Source organism: Prinia subflava, chromosome 18 (assembly GCF_021018805.1).
Source record: "Prinia subflava isolate CZ2003 ecotype Zambia chromosome 18, Cam_Psub_1.2, whole genome shotgun sequence".
Classification (NCBI taxonomy): Eukaryota; Metazoa; Chordata; class Aves; order Passeriformes; family Cisticolidae; genus Prinia; species Prinia subflava.
Window position 1 is genome coordinate 2,287,454 of NC_086264.1, and position 19,987 is coordinate 2,307,440.

General features: G+C 47.0%; 2 protein-coding genes across 3 annotated transcripts in view; both read right to left on the reverse strand.

Moving 5' to 3' along the window:
* Positions 1-9,829, reverse strand: part of FRAS1 (Fraser extracellular matrix complex subunit 1) — a 109,026-nt gene extending 99,197 nt beyond the window's left edge. For both annotated transcript variants that reach the window (XM_063415489.1, XM_063415488.1), the window contains exons 1-2: positions 9,606-9,829; positions 7,060-7,091 (exon numbers count right to left, since the gene is read on the reverse strand). In XM_063415489.1, coding sequence (XP_063271559.1) covers positions 7,060-7,091; positions 9,606-9,693 — 120 coding nt within the window. In that variant the 5' untranslated portion in view covers positions 9,694-9,829. The remainder of the gene's footprint in view (positions 1-7,059; positions 7,092-9,605) is intronic.
* A 4,500-nt stretch (positions 9,830-14,329) lies between these two features.
* On the reverse strand, positions 14,330-19,584 carry MRPL1 (mitochondrial ribosomal protein L1). Its single transcript, XM_063414998.1, has 9 exons — positions 19,417-19,584; positions 19,163-19,268; positions 18,261-18,504; positions 17,947-18,030; positions 17,637-17,708; positions 17,336-17,447; positions 16,725-16,825; positions 15,325-15,406; positions 14,330-14,633 (listed from the first exon to the last, which is right to left on the reverse strand). Exons 1-9 carry the CDS (start codon positions 19,448-19,450, stop codon positions 14,467-14,469), a joined length of 1,002 nt encoding a protein of 333 aa, XP_063271068.1. The 5' UTR covers positions 19,451-19,584; the 3' UTR covers positions 14,330-14,466.
* Between the last annotated feature and the right edge of the window lie 403 nt (positions 19,585-19,987).

Sequence of the window (19,987 nt, forward strand, 5' to 3'; positions counted from 1 at the left end):
CAATGGAAGCATATAATTCATTTTTGGTTTGCAAGATTTCCATTTAACAGCAGATTGAGGCACTTTTAGGGTTCCCTTCCCATAACCACCATGATCTCGCAGTTTCACTGAGAAATTGAGACAGAAATGAGTAGATGCAATTTTTAAGTGCCTCCAAATTAAAACCAAACCCAGGTTTTGAAAATGGAACACTTCTAGAAATCATATTTTTAAAATAACAAAAATAACAAAAAAAACAAAAAAAAAAAAAAACAAAAAACAAAAAACCAAAACCAAACCAAAAAAAAAACAAAACACACCACACACAAAAAAAATTAACCCACTGGAATAAAAGCATAGCAAGTTACTTGTACTCTGCAATACTGAGAATTCCTTAGGCACTCAAGAAATTCAGGCTTTTTACGTATATAGAAGAATTTATAAAATTGCAAAAAAATGTGGGAAAGAAATTGCTATCAAGTTTACTCATGTTTTCCCCTGAAACCACTTTTCCTGGCTTGATGCATAAAAGGATTTACTGCATCCACTAACTCAGAACTTGCTCTTGGCATGTCAGTAATGACAACTGTGTCTCCATCTGCAGAAGTTTTTCATAATTAAACAATCAACCCTGTGTTTCCTCCAAAAATATAAATAGCCATGAACCACAACACTTGATGTATGGCACATCAGTCTCAAGCTGGCTGAGCACCCAAAAATAATTAATCCCATGTGACCATGACCAAATCTTTTCATGCACAACAACAGGTGAATTAATAACCCAGGAAAGGAAAGGGTTAAGATTTTCAAGGAGCCATTCTGTTAGAAACAAGATCTCTGGTTTGATAACCAAAGGGTTCAGGTTGCTTCTTTGCCATATCGATGTAAGACCCCAAATTTTACGTCCTGTTGATGTTCCCAAAAAATTATTATCCTTAAATTAAAATTTCCCAGTTTTGAGCCTGAAAGGTGTTTCACTTTGATCTCCATAAAACACATGCAAAGCAGGTTAGGAAACTTTTTTTTTTTTGAGTAATGAAACATCTGGCTTAAAATTATTCAAATTAATCCCGGAAGAAGTCATGTTCAGGATTTATCTTTTGGGGGAGGAGGGAGAGGATTTTTTTCCCCTGGCTGATCCTCAGAAAAACAGAGCCTGGGACTCTCCTTTAGCTGCAGCATGGCAGCTGGTGATATAAAGATCCTTTGGATGCTGAGCTCCCGGGGTTAGTTAGAGGATTCATTACGGAATGATTTTGGAGTAGATATAATGATTACAAAATCGAGTCTTTTATCCTAACGGGTCTCCTTAATCTACAGCTCAGCAATAAACCACAGCACGAGGAGAATTACAGCAGCCTTCCCAGGGAAGTCTGTTGCCTGCATTCCCACTGGAAGCTATTTAACATGCATGGCAGAAATATTGGCATACCAACATCACAAACGTGGCTCCTGACAGCCCCTCCCAAGGCTCACAGATCCGAGCAGTGACATAAAATCAATGCACCCAGCTGGGAAGAGCTTCACATTTGGGAGTTTTTTGTCTTCCTGAAAGCACCAAGGAGTATCTTGGGTGAATTCAGTGGTGAAAATAGCAAGAACTGGAGAGCTAATGTTTGCTGAAAAGGCACAGGGAATGATTTACCCTGGACAACACCGAACAAACTAATTTAACTATAATGGCATTTTTACGGGAAATATTCAAGGTGGGAAAAAGGGAAAAAGGAACACAATGAAATCACCCTAGAGATGAGAAATTCCACATGGGACCACTGTCCAGACACAATAGTCCAATTTTGCCTAAGGTTTACGATGGATTAAAACACTAACAATTTATTTCAAGAGCCTGAGAGGACATTCAGTTCCTTCATGTTTTGAGGGTGAAGAACAAGGTCTCAAACGCACCCTGGGCTGGCAAAATGTTCAATCTGCCAACAAAGTGGGGATCCACTTCCCTCACTTATCTTACAAAATCCTTAAGCTCTTTGGAGGTCACTGAAAATGTACAGCAAAGTTCTAAAATTTCTCTTATCAATTAATTAGACACTGCAACCCCCTCCTCTAAAGAGAAAATGCAAATGTAATCCTGGCCAAGGTTTAATGGGAATCCTGACCAACGTTTTGAAAGGGTCGAAGAGAGGGAAGGAATGAGGAAGAGACCTAGCAAAGGAAAAAGGCATTTTGCATGGTGAGGATTTAAAAAGAAAAAGGAAACGATGAATTGTAAGGTGTGATTTCCTAAACAGAGCTCTTCAAAGCATCCTGAACGACGGAAGGCACAATGACTTGGAAAATTTCTAAACATTGGGTAATTGTTGAATTCCTGTCCTGGTGAATGAATCCATGGAAAAGTCAGTATCTCCTGCCAAGCTCTGGCACATAGCTCCTGTAACTGTTATTAGATGTTAATCATCTACTTCAGTCATGGCTCGAGGATCAACAGCTCCCATCTGGGAAGCTCACTGGGATGGTGTAGTGGTTTCAGATTTGCCCGTTTCTGTTTTCTGCTGTGAGATACGGTTAGGAGAAAAGCAAAGCAGGTTCAAACTTTAAAGGGTATAAAGAAAGCTTTATGAACAAAACTAAAAGAGAGAAAAAAAAATATTAAGAACTAGAATAAAACTTTCAAAACACTTCTTCCTCCCCCACAACCTTTCTTTCCCTTCCCACTGACAACGTATAAAGGCAAAACTTAGAACTCAGGTCAGTATTCCACCTTTAAAATAGTCTTTCATCAGTTCTTTTAGAGAGAGAAGTCTCTTTCGGTCTGCCATGAAAAATTCCCCACAAAAAAACCAATTCTCTTGTGGCTTTTAATTCTCACAAAAGCAGCCACCTGGGAATCTGCATTTTGTGAAGTCCCTCCCATCTCACACAGCCTTCCCAAAGCTGGATTTATGGGCCATATAAACTCATGGGGTACCATTTTAAGGATGAGCTGTTCAAAAGCAAAGGTTCTCTTCATCTATTTTTAAGATCATCATCATCTCTAGGAACAGAGATTTTCATCTTCTCTCCCTGGGGGCAGATCTTCATCTTCTCTCTCTCTCTCTCTCTCTCTCTCTCTCTCTCTCTCTCTCTCTGTGTTCAAACTTCTCGTGAGATCACAGCCACTCCAACAGTTACTTGCTTCAGCACAAATGCCTTTGCTCATGTCTGCAGTCTAAAAATTCCATCCCCCCACACTGTTTAAAGGGATATTCTAGTATATCACCATGGCCTCACAAAAGAATTTCAGCCTAAGACTAGGCATCTCCTCTTTCCCCTCTCATTTGGGACTTGACTCCTCCCTCACTGACCTTAATGTCTTCATGTTGTCTCTGTACATGTCTTCACTCCGTCCTTTCCTCTCGCTTAAGGGATTGGAGCTTTGCGAGTTTCACCTGTGCAAGGAAGGAGTTTATGTCTCACCCCAGGCCATGGAGGTGATGCTGGGCGGTGGATTCAGGGCGCTGGGGCTGTGCCAGGATCTCGGGCTGCACGAAGCTGTGGCTGCATTCAGTTCCAGCTGTGGGGCCCCTCTGAACAGCTGCAGAGCCCGCGGGGCACACAGCGAGCAGGGCCGACCTGCCGGCGCCCTGTGACCTCTTCCCAGGCCAGACGGAAAGTGAGAGCTCCTGGGTTTTTGATTTTTAACATGTGTGTTCAGCTCCCTAGCGGTCTCACAAGGTGTCAGTATTCAAAACTAGTCACTGGTTGGTTTTGTCACAGCTTTTCTTAGAAAAATCACTTTTTTGGGTGGCTTCTCTCCCCACCAAATGCCAATCACTGCAAAACCAGCACATGGTGCCACTGCAGCTCCCAGACGCTGGGGCTGTGGATCTGCACCCCTGCCCAGCTCCAGGCTCAGGGGAACTCAGAGATGCTGCTACTGCACAAGGGCTCATTTTCTTGGACAAGAAGGTGACATTTAGAACCACTAAGATAAAAACAGAATAATGATTTCATATTAAAATGTGTGCCTCTGTCCTCTTAATTTGCTGACGAAGAGACAAGAATTCAGTTCATCCTCAGGTGAAAAATCTTACATCTAAGGTTTTTTTACCTGGTACCATGAAATAAAGAGTCTATCTCCATCCCTTTGTATTTTACTGCGGTTTTCAAGGAAAACAAAGAAGCACATGCTTGATGCAAAAATCACTTATTTTTGATCCTCAGTGGATCCCACCTTTCTGAAACCCACAAGCAGATGAGATTTGCTCCACGAGAGGCATCACATTACTGTATTAATAAATCTTAACTGCAAAACATTTGTGTACATGCAGAGGATGTAGCCCCAGGCTAAGTAGTGGCATTTAAATCACATTATTTAGAAACAAAAATATCTTGAGCATTTTAAGAATTAACAAGCAAACTTTTCAACTGAAATATTCAATTCTGATCTCATTTTTCAGTAGTAACTTCTTATCTTTCTAATGAAATTAAAATGAAGCTCATTTTCCACTGCTAATTTGAAATATTCCCTAACCAGAAGTGCGCTGCACTTGCTAACATTTATTTTAAAAGTCACTGAATTTATTCATAGTAGAAGCTATCTGGAATGGGAGATTTAAAATTTGGGGGGAAAAAAACCCAGCATTTTTTATTTATTAACTTTCCACTCTAATTTCTGTCCAGCACAAACTACTGATGGAAACAGAATTCTGATCTTAAAAGCATAAAATCAGGATTTCTTTAAACTACTGACAACAAAACGCACACAGATGTTTCAAGAGGAAACAGGGAGGCAAAAATTTTGGTAGAAGCACAAATACAATGCACCACTCGAGCACACCACTTACTGTGAATTAAGCTAGGGCCTTTTATTCTGTTCCCAATTTTAAACCTAAAGATTAAAAATATTTTCTTTTAAAAAATGCTTCTTTAGCGTGTTATGGTGTTAAAACAAAGCATCCCATTTGTGTCTCAGGAAACTCCCAGAAGAATCTGTCAGCCCAGATATCCATCCTTAGGTGCACTACCAGCAGCTGGTGCCACAGACATTCATGTTTTAAAAGAACACAAAATGAAAATGGATGTTGCTCTGATGGAGTTGTCCTTCTGTGCTGTAGCCTCTGCCAGACATAAAGTCATTTTTCAAGTCATGCTCACCATCCAAACCACCTTAAGGCACAGCCCTGCCCTTCCCCTCCCTTTTTCCCCTCCTCTTGGCTTGAGCCAGCTGGCAGAAAGGTGCTGCCGTGGATTCACTCAACACCTCCCACGCACCCTGACTGTCAGAGTGACATCAGCGTGTCTCCCCATGGCCTACAGCTACGAAAAAATAACGTGGATTTTACTCTCTAAGTAAAGGGAGGGGCTGTGCTGGTTGTGTGGAGCTGAAAACTCCCTGACAGGATGAGCCAGAGAGAGGAACACCAAGCACCTCCACACAGTTGTGCTTTCCCTCAGAGGAAAGCCACGAACACAAGCTGACTCTGGGTATACAGGGAGCTAAGTCAGTCAAGCAAGAGGCAGAACTTCTGCAGCATTAACAATTCCAGCAACCCTGCAGTGCCTGCATCGCTGCACTTAAATGTTTGATTTATGCACCAAGGGTTTTCCAAGTGACTTCAGAGACTCCTGCGGCAAACAGCATTCCTGCAATAACCCAGGAGCAGCTCACCTACAGCCACTTCCACATGGAATCACAGAATGGCTTGGGAGGCACCTAAAGACCATGCAATTCCACCCCTTGCCATGTGCAGGGACACCTCCCCCAGTCCCAGGCTGCTCCAAGCCCAATCCAGCCTGGCCTCAGACATTTCCAGAGATCCAGGGGCAGCCACAGCTTCTCTGGGCAACCTGTGCCAGGGCCTGCCCACCCTCACAGCCAGGAATTTCTTTCTAATATCCAATCTAAACCTACCCTCTCTGTTAGTTTGAATCCATTCCCCTTTGTCACTCCATCCCTTTGAAACAATCTCTCTCCACCTTTATGTTCCCTTCAGGTACTCAAAGGCCATCCCACAATTTCTCTCCAGGCTGGACAATCTCAATTCTCTCAGCCTCTCCTCAAGGAAGAGGTGCTCCAATCCCTCTAATCATCCTGACCTCTTCTGCACCAAGCAGGGAGGAAATTCCTGACTAGCAGGAGACACTGCAAGGAAACAGCATTTCCAGCCATGGTTTAAAACACAAAAAGTTGTTACAGGTTTCTTTTGGGGGCTGTCAAGACCCTCCACAATGCATCATTAAGAGAGACAAACGCATCTCCCTCCCAAGCCACCCACCAAGAACAGTCCCCTCCAGCAATTTCCCTGCGTGCCCTTCTCGGAGCAGAAAGACTTCTGGACCTTGAGCCCACCTCGGAAGGCCAAAGGAGCCACCTGCCACCAGCTGTTTCCTCAGTGCCCAGTGTGTCACACGTGCAGAGCACATTTCCAGTTCTTATTGCTCCAGGAGAAACAAAACCCCCGACAGCTGCTGCCTCCCAGCCCTGCCTAACAAATCCCCCAGCCAGCCTGCTGTGGAAGCAGGTCCAGAAGCATTCCAGAGACACAAAGTACCTCAGCCACCTCCTTTTAGCCCACAGGACCAGAGCAAGGCAGACAAGTGTTACAGAGCAAAACACTGTTCATGAATTCTTAAAAACTGTGATTCTTGTACCAAGTCGCTCGCAGATTACATTTCTAGGGACACCAGAAAAGAAAATGTGTCGGGTTTATAAGGATGAGTCAGGGTATACCAGGCTCACTGTGAGGGGAAAAAGTGTTAAGCTTTTTAAGTTAAGTTTTAAGTTGTCATTAATAGCTCATTAATTCAGGGAAAGAAACACAGAACATATCCTGGCACTGCACTGGTGTTTCACAAAGCACCACCTTCCACCCTGCCTGGCACTGCTCATTTGTGCCTTCCAACACTCCGGAAATCCCTCACATCCTTTCACCCACTGAAGCCACAGTTAGACAGGCTGGGTCCAGATGCCGAGGGAGAATTCCCAGCCTCTCCAAGGAGAGAGGCATTTTCCAGCAGACTGGAAGCTGACAGACCAGCAACCTGCACCCCCAGTAACAGGGGTGACAAGAGCAGCAACTGGAGTCAGGTTCAGCAGCTCCCTCTCAAACCCTTCCCCAGCACAACGTGTTCAAGCTCACCTACCTCAAATTCGAGGCCGTGGAAGACACAGGCACCTGAGGGACCGAAACAAAAATAAACCAGGTTAGAAGCGAGTAACAGCAGCAGCACCTCCAGCAGTGAATCTGCTCTGTCACAATACCAGCAGCACTGGGCAGCCACAAAAAATGCAGTTTTGGGGCAGTTGGGTGACCTCTGGATAAGGGACAGGACCTCTGGCCTAGTTGGGCTCAAAAGAGGCACTAACAAGGCAGAGACAAAAGGGGGGACCTGGCAAAATAGCAGCGAGAAGAGCCAGTGTGAATTCCTGCTCCTGAATCTCTCCTGCATGGACAACAGGACAGGCTCACAGGGCTCCTCCTCAGCTTTCCCACCCACTGGCACTGCTGGCTGAGACAAAGCTTCTCCAAGCCAGGGACAGAGGCAGTCACACATCCCAGCACACTTTACATATTCTACCCCAATAACCAAATAAAAGCTTAGGAAGTAAGACCACGAATAAGCTGAATGACAGCTCTTCTATCGATTTTCAGGGAAATGGTCTTTCTTGAGCAACTAATCATTATCTGTCTCCCAAAAGCGTGATGAGAATGTGCAATCAAAAACAACCCAAGGAACTCCAAGATGAAAAGGAAAGAGGCCGCGGGAAAGGCTGCCTCGAGGGACCACCCAGAAAAGTCAGAATTTCCTTGTCAAAGAGTGGAGTTTCCCGAGAAATGCAGATTAGACAAATCTGTACAGAAAACCTGGGAGCTACACTTCTTGGAATCAAAAGCTCCTCCTTTGAGGTTGTCTCCAGCTCAGCTGCAGGAGGCTGTGGAGGCACCATCGGGAATTATTTTCTCTTGCCAAGAGGATGAGCCACAGGAGCCCAGTCACACTCCTCTCAAATTAGGCAAATAGCTGTTCTTTTGGCAAGAGAGTATATTTTCAAGGTTCATCATCAAGCTGCACCTCAAAATTCAGTGCAAAACAGAAGGTCACACATTGTTGGAAGGCATGAGGGGAAAAAAAAACCCAAAACCAAAAATTTAATATCGGTTAGTGAAGAGCAGCACAACCCATCTGTCTTACCCCTCCAGGGCAGGCTGCCTTTTCTTTTTAGCTCACTGACAGCTATAGTTCCTTAAAATACCAGTATGCTCATCCCCTGCGGGGCCAGAGCAGGGAATAGGGACCACGTAGGACTAGAAAGCAAACTCACAAAGTCTGATCCTTCTTCCCCGAAGGGGGCAAAGACTTATCTCCCTCCTTCACAAGTCATCAGGGGATACTAACATACAGCCCAACCTTGCAGGACTTGGAAAACCCTTAGCTACAAATAAATTTTACTTTTATTCCCGATTATGAGTGAGCCAAAGGCACTACACACATTAATTAATTAAGGTTGCTGTGCAATAGTGCCCTGATTTTCCATGCAACTCCAAGTCCCAGGTGTGATCAACACCTGTTGCAAAGCACACCTGAAAAGCAATCTGCAAATTACGACTTTCACATACTGAAGCACCTAAAGAAGAAACCCCCAGACTTATTGCTATGGTATTTTTTGTGGGGGACTTCTTGGATGCAGGTTGTTGGTAGTGTAGTCTTCTGGTCTGAGAGCTTTTCTTTTTGGTAAAAGTCAAGTCTGTCTGAGTGCTGCCCAACGAGTTAATATCCCAAATCCGCACCCAGCAGCTCCTTAGCTCGCACACACATCGCTGATTTTAACTGCTGTGATGCACTAAGACAGCCATGCCAAACGGGAGTCACGGTGGGAGCAGGGTTTGGGGAGAGTGCCACTACAGCAAAAGGACAAGCTAGAAAACCACCTAAGAGCACGAACGCAGCCAACCCGCACTCTCAAACTCCAAATAGCAGCAGCGTGGCTGCCCGGCAGCATCGCACAGCCTTGCGCCGGCCACAGGTCCGTGCAGCACACCGAGACAAAATCCAGCGCCCGGCGTCTCTGCGAGCGCTCGCACCGCGCCATCCACACACGGCAAGTTGGGTCCGGCCGCCTTCTCCTGACACAGGGAGGGGAGGATGGCTGCTGCCGGCTCCCCGCAGTCCCCTCACGCTTCCCAGGCACTGACCAGCTCCTATTCCGCACTCCCGAGCCCTCCCCACGGCCCCGGCACGCCGGGGTGTGTGAGGGCTGCGGCCGGCTCTGCCCCTCAGCCCGGGCTGTGGCTGCGGGCTCGCACCGCTCCCGCCCCACAGCCGCTCGGGTCAGCACCCCTCACCTGGGCACGGCCAGGTGCCGGGCTGCCGTCCCGCCCGGCGTGAGGGGCAGCCCCGCGGTGCCCGGAGCGGGACACGCGTTCCTCCATCCCCGGCACCCTGCGGCCGCTCCCGGGCAGGCACGGGCCGGGCACGGCTTCGCCCCGGTGCCCCTCACCTCGCCTGTGGAGAAGCCGCCAAAATGGCGGGGGGCGGAGGCGGACCCCCGCCCGGGCCGGGAGCGCGAAAAGGCGGGCGGGGAGGCAGAGCCGTCCCGCAGCCCGCGGGAAAGGGCGCCTCGGAGCCGGCCTTCTCCTCAGGGATCGCACCGCCCGCGGGACGGGGACGCGCCCGGCGCAGGGACTCACCTGAGGCGGCATCGGCGGCGGCCAGCGCGGCGCTGAGCAGGAGCGGCAGCAGCCCCAGGGCGGCCCCGGCGGCGCTGGGAGCGCCCATGGCCCCGGGCGGCGAGCAGCGAGCGGGGAGTGCCCGCCGGGCCCGCGGCAGGTGCCGGGGCAGCGCCTCGGCCCCCGCCCCGCCACCAAAGTTTGCCCGCAGACAAAGGGGCAGCTCCGCGCCGCAGCCCGCCCGCCCCCCGCCCCGCCCCGGGCAGCGCTGCGCCCTCCTTCCTCCCGGCACCGGGAGCCTCTCCTCCTCCTCCTTCTCCTCCTACTCCCCGGCACCTTGCGCCGGGGGCCAGAGGGTCCTGGCTTCTCCTCCTCCCCGCCCGCTACCTGGGGATGGAGTAGCCCCCGGTAATCCCGCAGCCCGTCCCAGCCGCAGCAGTGCCGGGATTAGGCAAAGCAAACGCGTTTGTGTTGGATCTGACCCCACTGACTTTATCCGTCCCGGTGGCTGGAAAGGAGAGGTCACCCTCTCCTCGGGGTTGGAAGCGTCTAATCTGTTGTGGTTTGGGTGTCAGTTTGGGTTGTAGGATTATAAGAAGTATCAAAGCCCGGTCTGTTTCCATGTCCATTTCTTCTTGCCATGGCTGCTGCTTTGCTCTTCCTTTCTGGAGTAAATCCAAGTAAGAGTTAAAGACTCAAACACTAGCAATCACAAATCAAGCACTTAAACTAAAACAAACAAATAAAACCCCAAAACCTCAAGTTAAAATGTTGCCCTTACAGTGTTTTCTTGCTTGAAGCACCTCCACACACAGAGTACGATGTCCACTCAAGAAAATCTTCCCATGTCACCCCTCCAGCACTGCACACTCAGTAGATCTCAGAGCCAATAGGAAAGTCTGGCTCCTACAAGTCACAGGTTAAAGAAAAGCAGCCCCACGTTTGAAGTTATGGCCATTGAACTGTTACGAGCCAAAGCCTCAAATTAAAATGAACTCAGTGAGTTTATTTTTACTAGTCTGTGAATGAAATGGGGTTTTTCCCTGCTAATTTCAGCATTCCTGTTTCACAGCAATATCCCAGTTCCCACATAGCAGTTGGTTGCACAGGGCTGGGCTGCTGCTGCCTTCATCTCCTGCTTGCCTGATTAAAGGCAACGATGGCAGCTCAATTTGACAATAATTCCCCATGGTAATTCCATCTGTTCACTTCTGATTCACTTCTTAATGAACACTACCATCTTGAACTCCGAGCTGGAGGTCAGATTTTTTTTTTTCCTCCCCAGGACTGTATGCCTTTAATCACTGTGCTGGAATTCCCACAAAAAACGTGAGAAGTGAAATGTACAGCGTGGCACTGCTCTAAGCCCCAAACAGTGATTTGCATGATGGGTTTCTCTGTGCTCTACCCAGTTAATACTCATTAGCAGAGGGTCATTTTTTATACAAACAGGAGCAGGGAGACACAACTACTATGTCTGCACACACCAGCAATGAGCAAAGAAATATTTCATGTCTCTTTCAAAAAGGGTAGAAATGAAAAAGGGAAGAAATACACAAGGCCGGGCTCCCTTCTCACTCCTCAGGTAGAACCCTGGACAACTCGACCAAGCTCAAAGCAACACCAGCAAGAAAGAACAGGTGGAAATAATAAAAGCCAAGCACACAGAGGGTTCAGTAACTTCATATAAATGTGTCAAGTGCATCTTTTAATCATTTGTGTTGTTCATCTTCCTGCTGCAGTTCTTTAGGCTTTTACTTGTTTCTCTAGTCCAGCTAGAGCCTCTTCCCTATTTCTCCTACCTACCTTCCTTCCTGCTGTTCTGAGAACACTGCTCCAAAGACATTGTTAAAAGTCAAAAGAACTCAAGACCCATTACCCTCATAATTTTGCAGATTTACCCACTCCACAATATGAAGAGAGAACTTTTCCCTCTAGAAAACATTCATTTCCACCATTTCTCAAGTTTTGCATTTGGTGCAAAAGACTTCAAATTTTCAGAAATTCCAAGTTAGGTAAAGCTTTGTCCTTCACATCCTATTTAACACAAAAGCAGCATTTCTGAGTCACATATTAGCAGCAAATAAAATTATAAAATAAGCTTCAGACTCTCTCAGAAGAAATACGAGATAGTTCTAAGTCTGAAAGCTTGAAGGGTGCAACTTGCAAAGCAACAATCCAGCTGTCAGCTGCTGCCACGGATCTTAGAAATACAGGCACAGAAAGTCACTGGGGTTGAAGAAATAAACCACTTTTAGCCTCCCTTTCATCAAACCTCTAGGCAAAGGTCAGTTTTCTGCAAGTTGGTGCAAAAGATCCATTTCTCCACTTGTCAAATCCCTGCTGGAGAGATGGGAGCCAGACATACCTTGTGTTCCTGGAGAGCTGGGCATGTGCTGGCACAGACTTCCACAGAACAGCTGGAGAAACAGGGCTCTGAAAAGGATCCATCTCTGGCAAGGGAATGAGTTTTTATGTGAATTCCCCACTTCCAGAGTGCCTGACAGTTAAATACTTCTCCAGGTATTAACTGGGTTTTTTACAAATTTTTTAATAAGCCTTTTCAAAATCAATGGGATTAGTCCATGAAAAAAATACGGCACTGCAGTGTCACCACATGTGAACCTAACCTAGCATCTCCCAGTACACAGGGATGCAATTTGGGAAGACTGGCGTTTTCCTCTTGTTTTCCAAGTAGTCTTGGAGGTGACACATTGAAAATTCTCCTTTCGTGTCCTGGTGGGATGAAGCCTCTAGTCACCTGCAAGCTGAGGTATTGACGGAAATAACTGCTTGCAGAAGAATTATGTTTATCCCTAAAAGTGTTTTTAGTCAGCCTCAAGAGCTTTCCCCCCTCCTCTGTCCTATTTCAGTCAATCCAAGTTTTCCCACACGGACAGATTTTTAGCTTAGCCTGGTGAAATTAGCCTCACTCAGAGTTTAGAGGCTACCAAGACCAGTGGTATGGCAGAACATGGATAAAATAATAATATTTAATCATTCAGAACACCCATCTAAGCACTAAAAACCTGTCACCCCTGGCAGCAGTTGTAACATCCCTGCCCTGCTCCTGTAACCATGGCAGAGCTCATAGCCCCAGCCTCGTGAACTCAGCTTGACCCACACGGATTCCAGGTTCTTTGGAGTGCCACAAACTCCCCTACAAGTCCCGGCTGAGGCTGAGTGTCAGCCTGAACCCTGCATTCCCCACAAATGCACACAGGTTCCTAGGACTTCTTCCTTGTTTGGGCAAATGTTTCTGTGTGCACTAACCGTGAATCCCAGCCCTTCTCCTTAGTTAAACTAACAGCAGGTTCAGATAAAACAAATCTCAAAGCCATCATACATCATCTGCATTGCTAAAGGTGCTGCAGCACCCTCTCCTCCACAGTGATTTCCAGAAGCCAGCAATGCCACTGCAGTCATGCTTGGTGTGACAATTAAAGTGATTTCTAAGCCATATGGCCCAGAAACCACACATACAAGTCCCACGCCGCATGTTTGGGGACTCAGCTTATTGAAGAGGAATCATCTCGTATTGTCTTCCTCCCTTTCATCTCTCCTGTGCCAATCAAACACTCCAGGATAAAAAGAAGTCACAATGCACTCAACAGCTTGTGCAGCACTGTTCCAGCATGGCACAGACCAGGGCATTATTGCTTTAGCAATCTGTAGTGCAGTGACACGAGTCCAGAACCACACCTGAAAACTTGCTGAGCCCATGAGCTACTTCTGCTCACCTGACATCCAGGGGTCCTGATTTACTGTGTCCCCACAGTACTGGGATTTTCCAGGAACAGATTCCTGCAGGAACGTTTGCTATTCTATGCTTTTATTCTCTGAGAGCACACTCAGCAGTCTGAGAGCTTCTGATTTAAACTCACCTGTACATTTATGCTTAAGTATCACTTTTTTAAAATCCACCCATCAAAGAGGGCAGGCCTATCTTTTTCCAAAATGGAGAGTGAAGTCTTGGAAATAAGCCAAGAGAACAGAGAAAAGGCAAAGAAATCTATGCAGATGAAACCACAGGCTTTGCTTTTCAACACCAGCAGGTAACTCACTTTCAAATTGTTCCTTTTGGGTCACAAACAACACACAACCATTGGAATGCCTCATAATATTCCTTAAATGTGTAATGCCTTAGCAATAAATATATTCAAGTGCACTGGCACTGCTTTTCCCACTATTAAGTCAGTGTGAAACCTTCCTATACACATCTAAAGGGAATTTTTTGATCAAACTCTGAGCAAAGCACCCCCCACAACCAAAAATAATCAGCGTGGCCTGACAGGAATTGGTCACCCTGGCTGACAGCAGCCAAATGCTTCAGATGGGAGCTAAAAGAATTTCCATGCAGACAGAGCCGAGTAACCCCTTGGAAAAACAAGGCCTACCTCCAATAATAGGAATGATTTAAAGCCACGAACCATTCCAGATCTGGACCAGCCCATCCCTGTTGTAAACAACCAATCCTTTCTGGGACCATCTTACATTTCAGGGTGCAGCTTTATGAACATGTCCACGCAAAAAACCACGCAAGGAGAAATTCCTACACTTATACAGGAGGGAAGGGCGGGAGCGCCACCTCCTGGAAAGAAAGCAGAAAACACCGGGACAGAGAGCCGCGTCTCCAGCTCCTATTCCAGAAAACAGCAGAGCAAGGTGCATGTTCACAGGGCCCCCCCTCAAAACACATCCAATTCTTCCTTAGAAAAAACACTTGCTCGGTTCTGACAACAGGCTCCTGTTTGTGACAACGTTACACCGAATTTGTACATGAAATCCACAAGTTGCGTTTATTTTTTGTTCTCACAGAGCATGATTTGAATGACACCGTTTGCTTCCTGAGCTCGACCATCAGATCTACCAGGAAAAGACATCAGGTACTAACAGATTCTTGGACAGGTTTTTGTTGATCCTCATCAACTGCATCTTCTTCTTCTTTGTCTTCTACTTTCTCCTCCACCTGAGGCAGGATTCCATCGAGGTTCAGCAGCAAACCCTCACTGGTGGAAGATCTGATGACCAGTCTCTGCACAATGGGATCTGGAAACAAAGGGCAGCACCAAGCTGGTCACCCCACCCCTTCCCACCTCTCCAGGCTGGCTGCTCCTCACAAACATTTTCAATCAAGCCAGTAAAAGACCACAAGAATCAAGCTTGACACTCCCAATCAGTAGAAAAGCTACTCAGACCAGAAAAGCTAATCCTTACTAAACTGGGCTGATGTAAATTTATTTAAATTCATTTAAAAAAATCCAAGACAACTAAACACTCCTTTCTGCATCGACTTATTATATTTCAATTCTGGCAACCCCTTATAGTTTTTATTTGGGCTTCTCAAGGCTTTCTACGGTCTGGTCTCTGCAGCTACTATGAACAGCATCACTGGGAGAGAGGCAAGATCATTCTTCTGGCAGATTTAATTAAGCAAGTATTAACATAAAAAATTCAGCTTACACAAAGCTCCTTCCCTAAAATTATTTTACGAATCACCATTTCCTCTCCAGCTGAGCAGATGCCCTTGGCTTAAAGTTAACTTCATTATTCCTTTGCAGATCCTTTTGCCAAGGAATTAAAAAAAATAAAAGAAACAGCTTTTCCCTTGGAGGAGCAGGAATTTCAGAGCTACTTTGAGAACAGAAAGGTAATTTAATGGCAATCCAGTAAAGAACACCCCTTTCCCACTTTTTTTTGCTGCAATCTGAACAACCACGTTAGAATGATGAATCCTTACCAAAGTTTGATGGCTTGAAGGTGCAGATATCGTTGATAATTGTTTTCAGATTGGCAATTATGTGCTCAGTGGGCATATCCAGCTGCAAAAGGAAAATGCCAAGTTAGTGTTATGGTGATGCTTGGAGCCCAGATGAACAATCTGAAAGCACTGGTGTTTATTCTACATTTGGATAGATTTCCTTTGCCCCTGTTCCCTGTGAAGGAGTGACAAATCCCATTAACAGCCATATCCAATTGACTCAGGGAAAAGAAGCATTTCATACATGCTGATATGCTCACTGTTTTCCATATTTCTACTCAGGACACAGAATTCCCAGGGCTCTGTAACAACATGTAGCCTTAAGGGGTGAAAAGTCTCAAAATATCAATATATACACAAGAGCTTTTGCAAAAACCTCATTAAAATGAAGGATCTGGGGAAAGAAGCTTCAAGAAGCAGCTGTCAAAGACCATGAAATGCATCAGCTCCAACAACATCAACACCTAAAACTGAAGGCATTAAGAGCTTGAACAGAATGAAATCAGTCAAAAGAATCAACTCATCAGCTCCATAATGAACACAGGTAATGCTCAGAGGGTTCCAAACACTTCAAAACAGTTCCCACATCCAAATGAACATCCCAGCTTCCCCCAGGAAATCCTTGTGGATGCACACCTACCTAGCTGTCTCAAGTTTTGAGCACTTCTCTCCAGAGCAGCACAAGGTGCTGTAAAAAGCTTCAGCTAAGTTATTTGTTCCTTTTTTATTTCTTAAGTAAGTTTGACTCCTTCAACAGCAAGATCCAGAATTCCAACTATACACAAAAATACAGACAGGGATGTCCTTGGAATGCCTGTGCACAGCTCAGAGCAGCTAATCAGAATTAATAAACTCACTGGTCTCCAACACTGCCAGGCAAAGCTTCAGGTATTTCCTACCCTTCCCTCCAGTGCCACCCTCAGTTAGAGGACAACTAAACATCAGACAGGATTACAAAGATGCAAACCAGAAGGAAAACAAAAAATCACAGTTTAGGGCAGAGAAAATAAATAAATAAGCAAAAATTAATGTTCTATTTCAGATGTAAAACAAACAGTTCTTGCTTTCCACTCCAGTCCACAACTATAGTTACCAAAATTATAAGTCTTTAATTATTTGGTTAAAGCACAGACTTTTTGACTCTCTTGTGCATATTGACCATGGACTTATAAACCCATAGTTTATTTACTTACCAAAAAACCAAAAAGTTTTAAACCAGCTGAAGATGCCACACAACAAAGTTCTATTTTCTTCACAGGTTAGTTAAAGAAAATGGTCAAAAGTTTTGAGAAACAGATTGAAAACATGTTTTTTCCCCCTCTTTGAATACCACAGTTCTGCTCAGTAGAGAAAATTTAAGCGCTCTCTACGCAACTTACTCTGGCTATTCTTGTCTTGATTATGTTCTCATCCTCTACCGTGTACTCGTGACATTCTCTGAAGAACTGCAGCATTTTGGGAATGTCACTGCCCAGGGAGTCTATTAAAAAAATTAAAATAAATAAATATATAAATAAATAAATAAATGAATAAAACCCCTAAATATTAAAAAAAATATAAAAAAAAAAAAATAAAGCAAAGGAGTTGTCTGAGTAACACTCATTAGCACAGATAGGTGTGGCATCAGTAAAGAGGTAATTCAATCTGTTAATTAAGGCAAGTGAATGCCACTCCAAAATGCAGTTTCACAGACAATGGTGTCCTCACTGAGATTATAAAAACAGTTTCCATGATCCCTCCTTCCCCATTCATCAGGATTAATAGGCATAAGGGCAGCTAACAGGCAGATTTATCTGGGTTCTAATCCCAGATTTGCCTGTTGGAGGAAAAAATGGATTCGTAAAGTTACTTTAGCTAAGACAAGGGGTGCAGTCACCTACAGCCTAATACTGAATGAACTGCACATCCTGATCAAAACCCATTTCAGTGGCACCCCTAGGGCTCCCTCTCCTTCAGCAATTTGTACCAGGTGTAACAGAACTGTCCTTACTTCTGCGGGTGCTGGGGTACTTCCGTTTCAGTTTGTTCCTCAGGGGTATTAGCTTGGGGATTATGGCAGGGACAGCCACGTAGAAATCAGCCTGGATTTCATCCTCCAGGATCTGCAACAAACAATTCAACAGATTGGATTTTAGCTCACCTATGAAAGTGTCCAAGCATACAAACCCATCTTTCATACTGGCTGCTGCCTCCCAGCTGGAGCTCACAGAATATCAGGCTTCTTCCCCTCCCCAGGTCCCACTCCTGTTTCAATTAGGATATTTATATTCTTCTTTAAGAAAAATATATACCCATTTGATTAATTCAACTCCTCCCACGATGGCAGCTCCGTGCTCTCGTGCTACTTCAGCTTCTTGCACGTTCTGTTGAGAGAAGAAAGTCACAATAAACAGCTGGACTGGCAGTTAGGCTGCTGGTCTGCTGTCAGCTGAGCTTGGGGAGAGAATTTCAAGCAGTGATGTGCAAAGAGTAATCAAACAAACCATGGCAGCTCTCCGGGATCATCTCACACAGATAAAATCAATATTTGGCAAAAGACAGCTGCAGGAGTGTGCTGGACACAAAAATCCCACAAAAATAAAGGAATCCTGGCTCACCCACCTCTGTGAACACCAAAACCTTGTTCACTTCATCCGTGAAGCGATGGGGAAGAGTGACACTGCTGGAAAAAGGATCCACTTTTTTCTGGCAAGTGAATAAAAAGAAAAAAATTAAAGCAAACAACATGAAATTACGACTTGAGGGTAAATCACACAATCACAGGGGGTTGGTCCCCTAAATACAAAGAAAACAAAATGCCAACGAGGTGAGGGACTGCAGCCTGCATTCACAACTCACCCTGTGCCAATCACCAAGCCTGAACACACCCAAAGCCCCCAAAAGTGCCACTGTCCCCACAGCCTCCCCCAGCCCACCTTCTTCTGCAGGGCCATGTCCAGGAACACATTGATGTACACAAACTGCCTGGGGTGGGTGAAGTCCAGCTCCTGGAACCTCTTGAGCATGGCCACGGCCTGCTCCAGCTCGTAGCAGGGTCTCCTGTAGAGCCACGTCAGGTACACATCGTCCACGGGCTTGGTCATCAGCCGCCGCCTCCGCGCCGGGGGCTTCTCCTTCACCTTCTCCTGCCTCGTCTTCTTGGCATCTTTTTTGGCAGGTCTAAGACCAAAACCCCCCAAACACGTTGTGAGGCCACCAGCTGAAGGGTTTGGGGTACCTTATCACCGCAGTGGATCGAACAGGCTGACCTTAGGGGGGAAAAAGGTTTTCTCCCCCCTTTCCTGTGGCATTTTGCATTCAGTTAAACTCACAGTTCTCATTCTCCTCCCTATTTTCAGAGGTTCTCCAGCTGAAGAAAAGAATATTAAAATAATAACTGGACACGCCACTCCTCTACAAGCAGGGCAAAAGCATCTGCAGCACCTGAGAACACTTGGTTCTCCTGTACAGAGGTCGCTTTTGCTTCTCCCAGCCATGCTGTGTTATTACAGAGATGGCAAATTAAACAATAAAAAGCCAATCGAAGGACAGGAAAGGTTTGGCACCAATTCCAGGAGCTCACCAACTTTCATGCTGACATGTAACCCTGCTATTACCCCGCAAAAGCACAGCCCAAAACCACGGCATCAAGCTGGTCCTGTGCCATTATCACAGAAAACACTCCGTGCGAGCCCAGGCTGTTCTCCGGGAGCGTGGGAGATGCCCCCAGGGTCAGCCGGCTGCTGCAGCAGCACTGCGGACACCCAGCCCCGCACACACCCCCCAACGCCACCCGCACGGCCCAGGCAGCCTCCCGGGGTGCCGGACCCGCACTCACTTGGCTGCCGCCGCGTAGGGCCGGGCGGCCGCGGGGCTCACCACAGCGGGGACGGCGAGGCGCTGCTCCAGCCCGGGGAGGAGCCACCCGCACCGCGGGGCCAGTGCTGCGGGGCAAGAGCAAACATCGCCTCAGACAAGCGCCGCGGCTTCCCGCACCCGCGACCCGCCCGGGCAGGCCCCTCCTCGCCCGGTGAAGGCGAAGAGGCGGCGGCGGGCGCGGTGCCCGTGGGTGCCCCAGCGCGACCCCCTCACCTCGCCACAGGCAGCGAGCGCTGGGCGCCGCCATTTTGCAGGGCCGCCCTGGTGCGCCACCGGAACCGTTCCCCGCGGAACTCGCTCCCCGCGGCCGAGAAGAAGCGTTCCGGGGGCCAGGGCGCTTCAGCCGTGCGCCGCCTACTGCCGTCCCCCCCGCCCGCCGCGCCCGGGCCTGCCGTTCCGCGGGTGCGCGGGTTCCGGTGCCTGCCCGCTGCCCGGGGAGAGGTGACCCATGGCCGGGGCTGGCTAAAAGCCTCCAGCTCGCTTCTTCACCAGCCTGAAGAGGGGCCTCAGGGCAAACCGCGGTTGTCTCGTAGCGCTGCAGGCTAAACTGGTCCCCTTTCCCCGAACCAACATGGCGGCAGCTGCTGAGGGCAGTCAGAGCCGCGGCCCTCAGACGTGGGGGCGTTCACACCTGTCCAGCCACGTCTGCTTGGCAGAACATTGCCCGTCTAATGCTCAGTATCGTCTGCTGCAAGCCACGTGTAACTCCAAAAAAAGGTTTTCTGGCTGCCATCTCACCCCTATTCCCTTGCGGATTGGGTGGGAAAAGAGATGCTTGATTCAC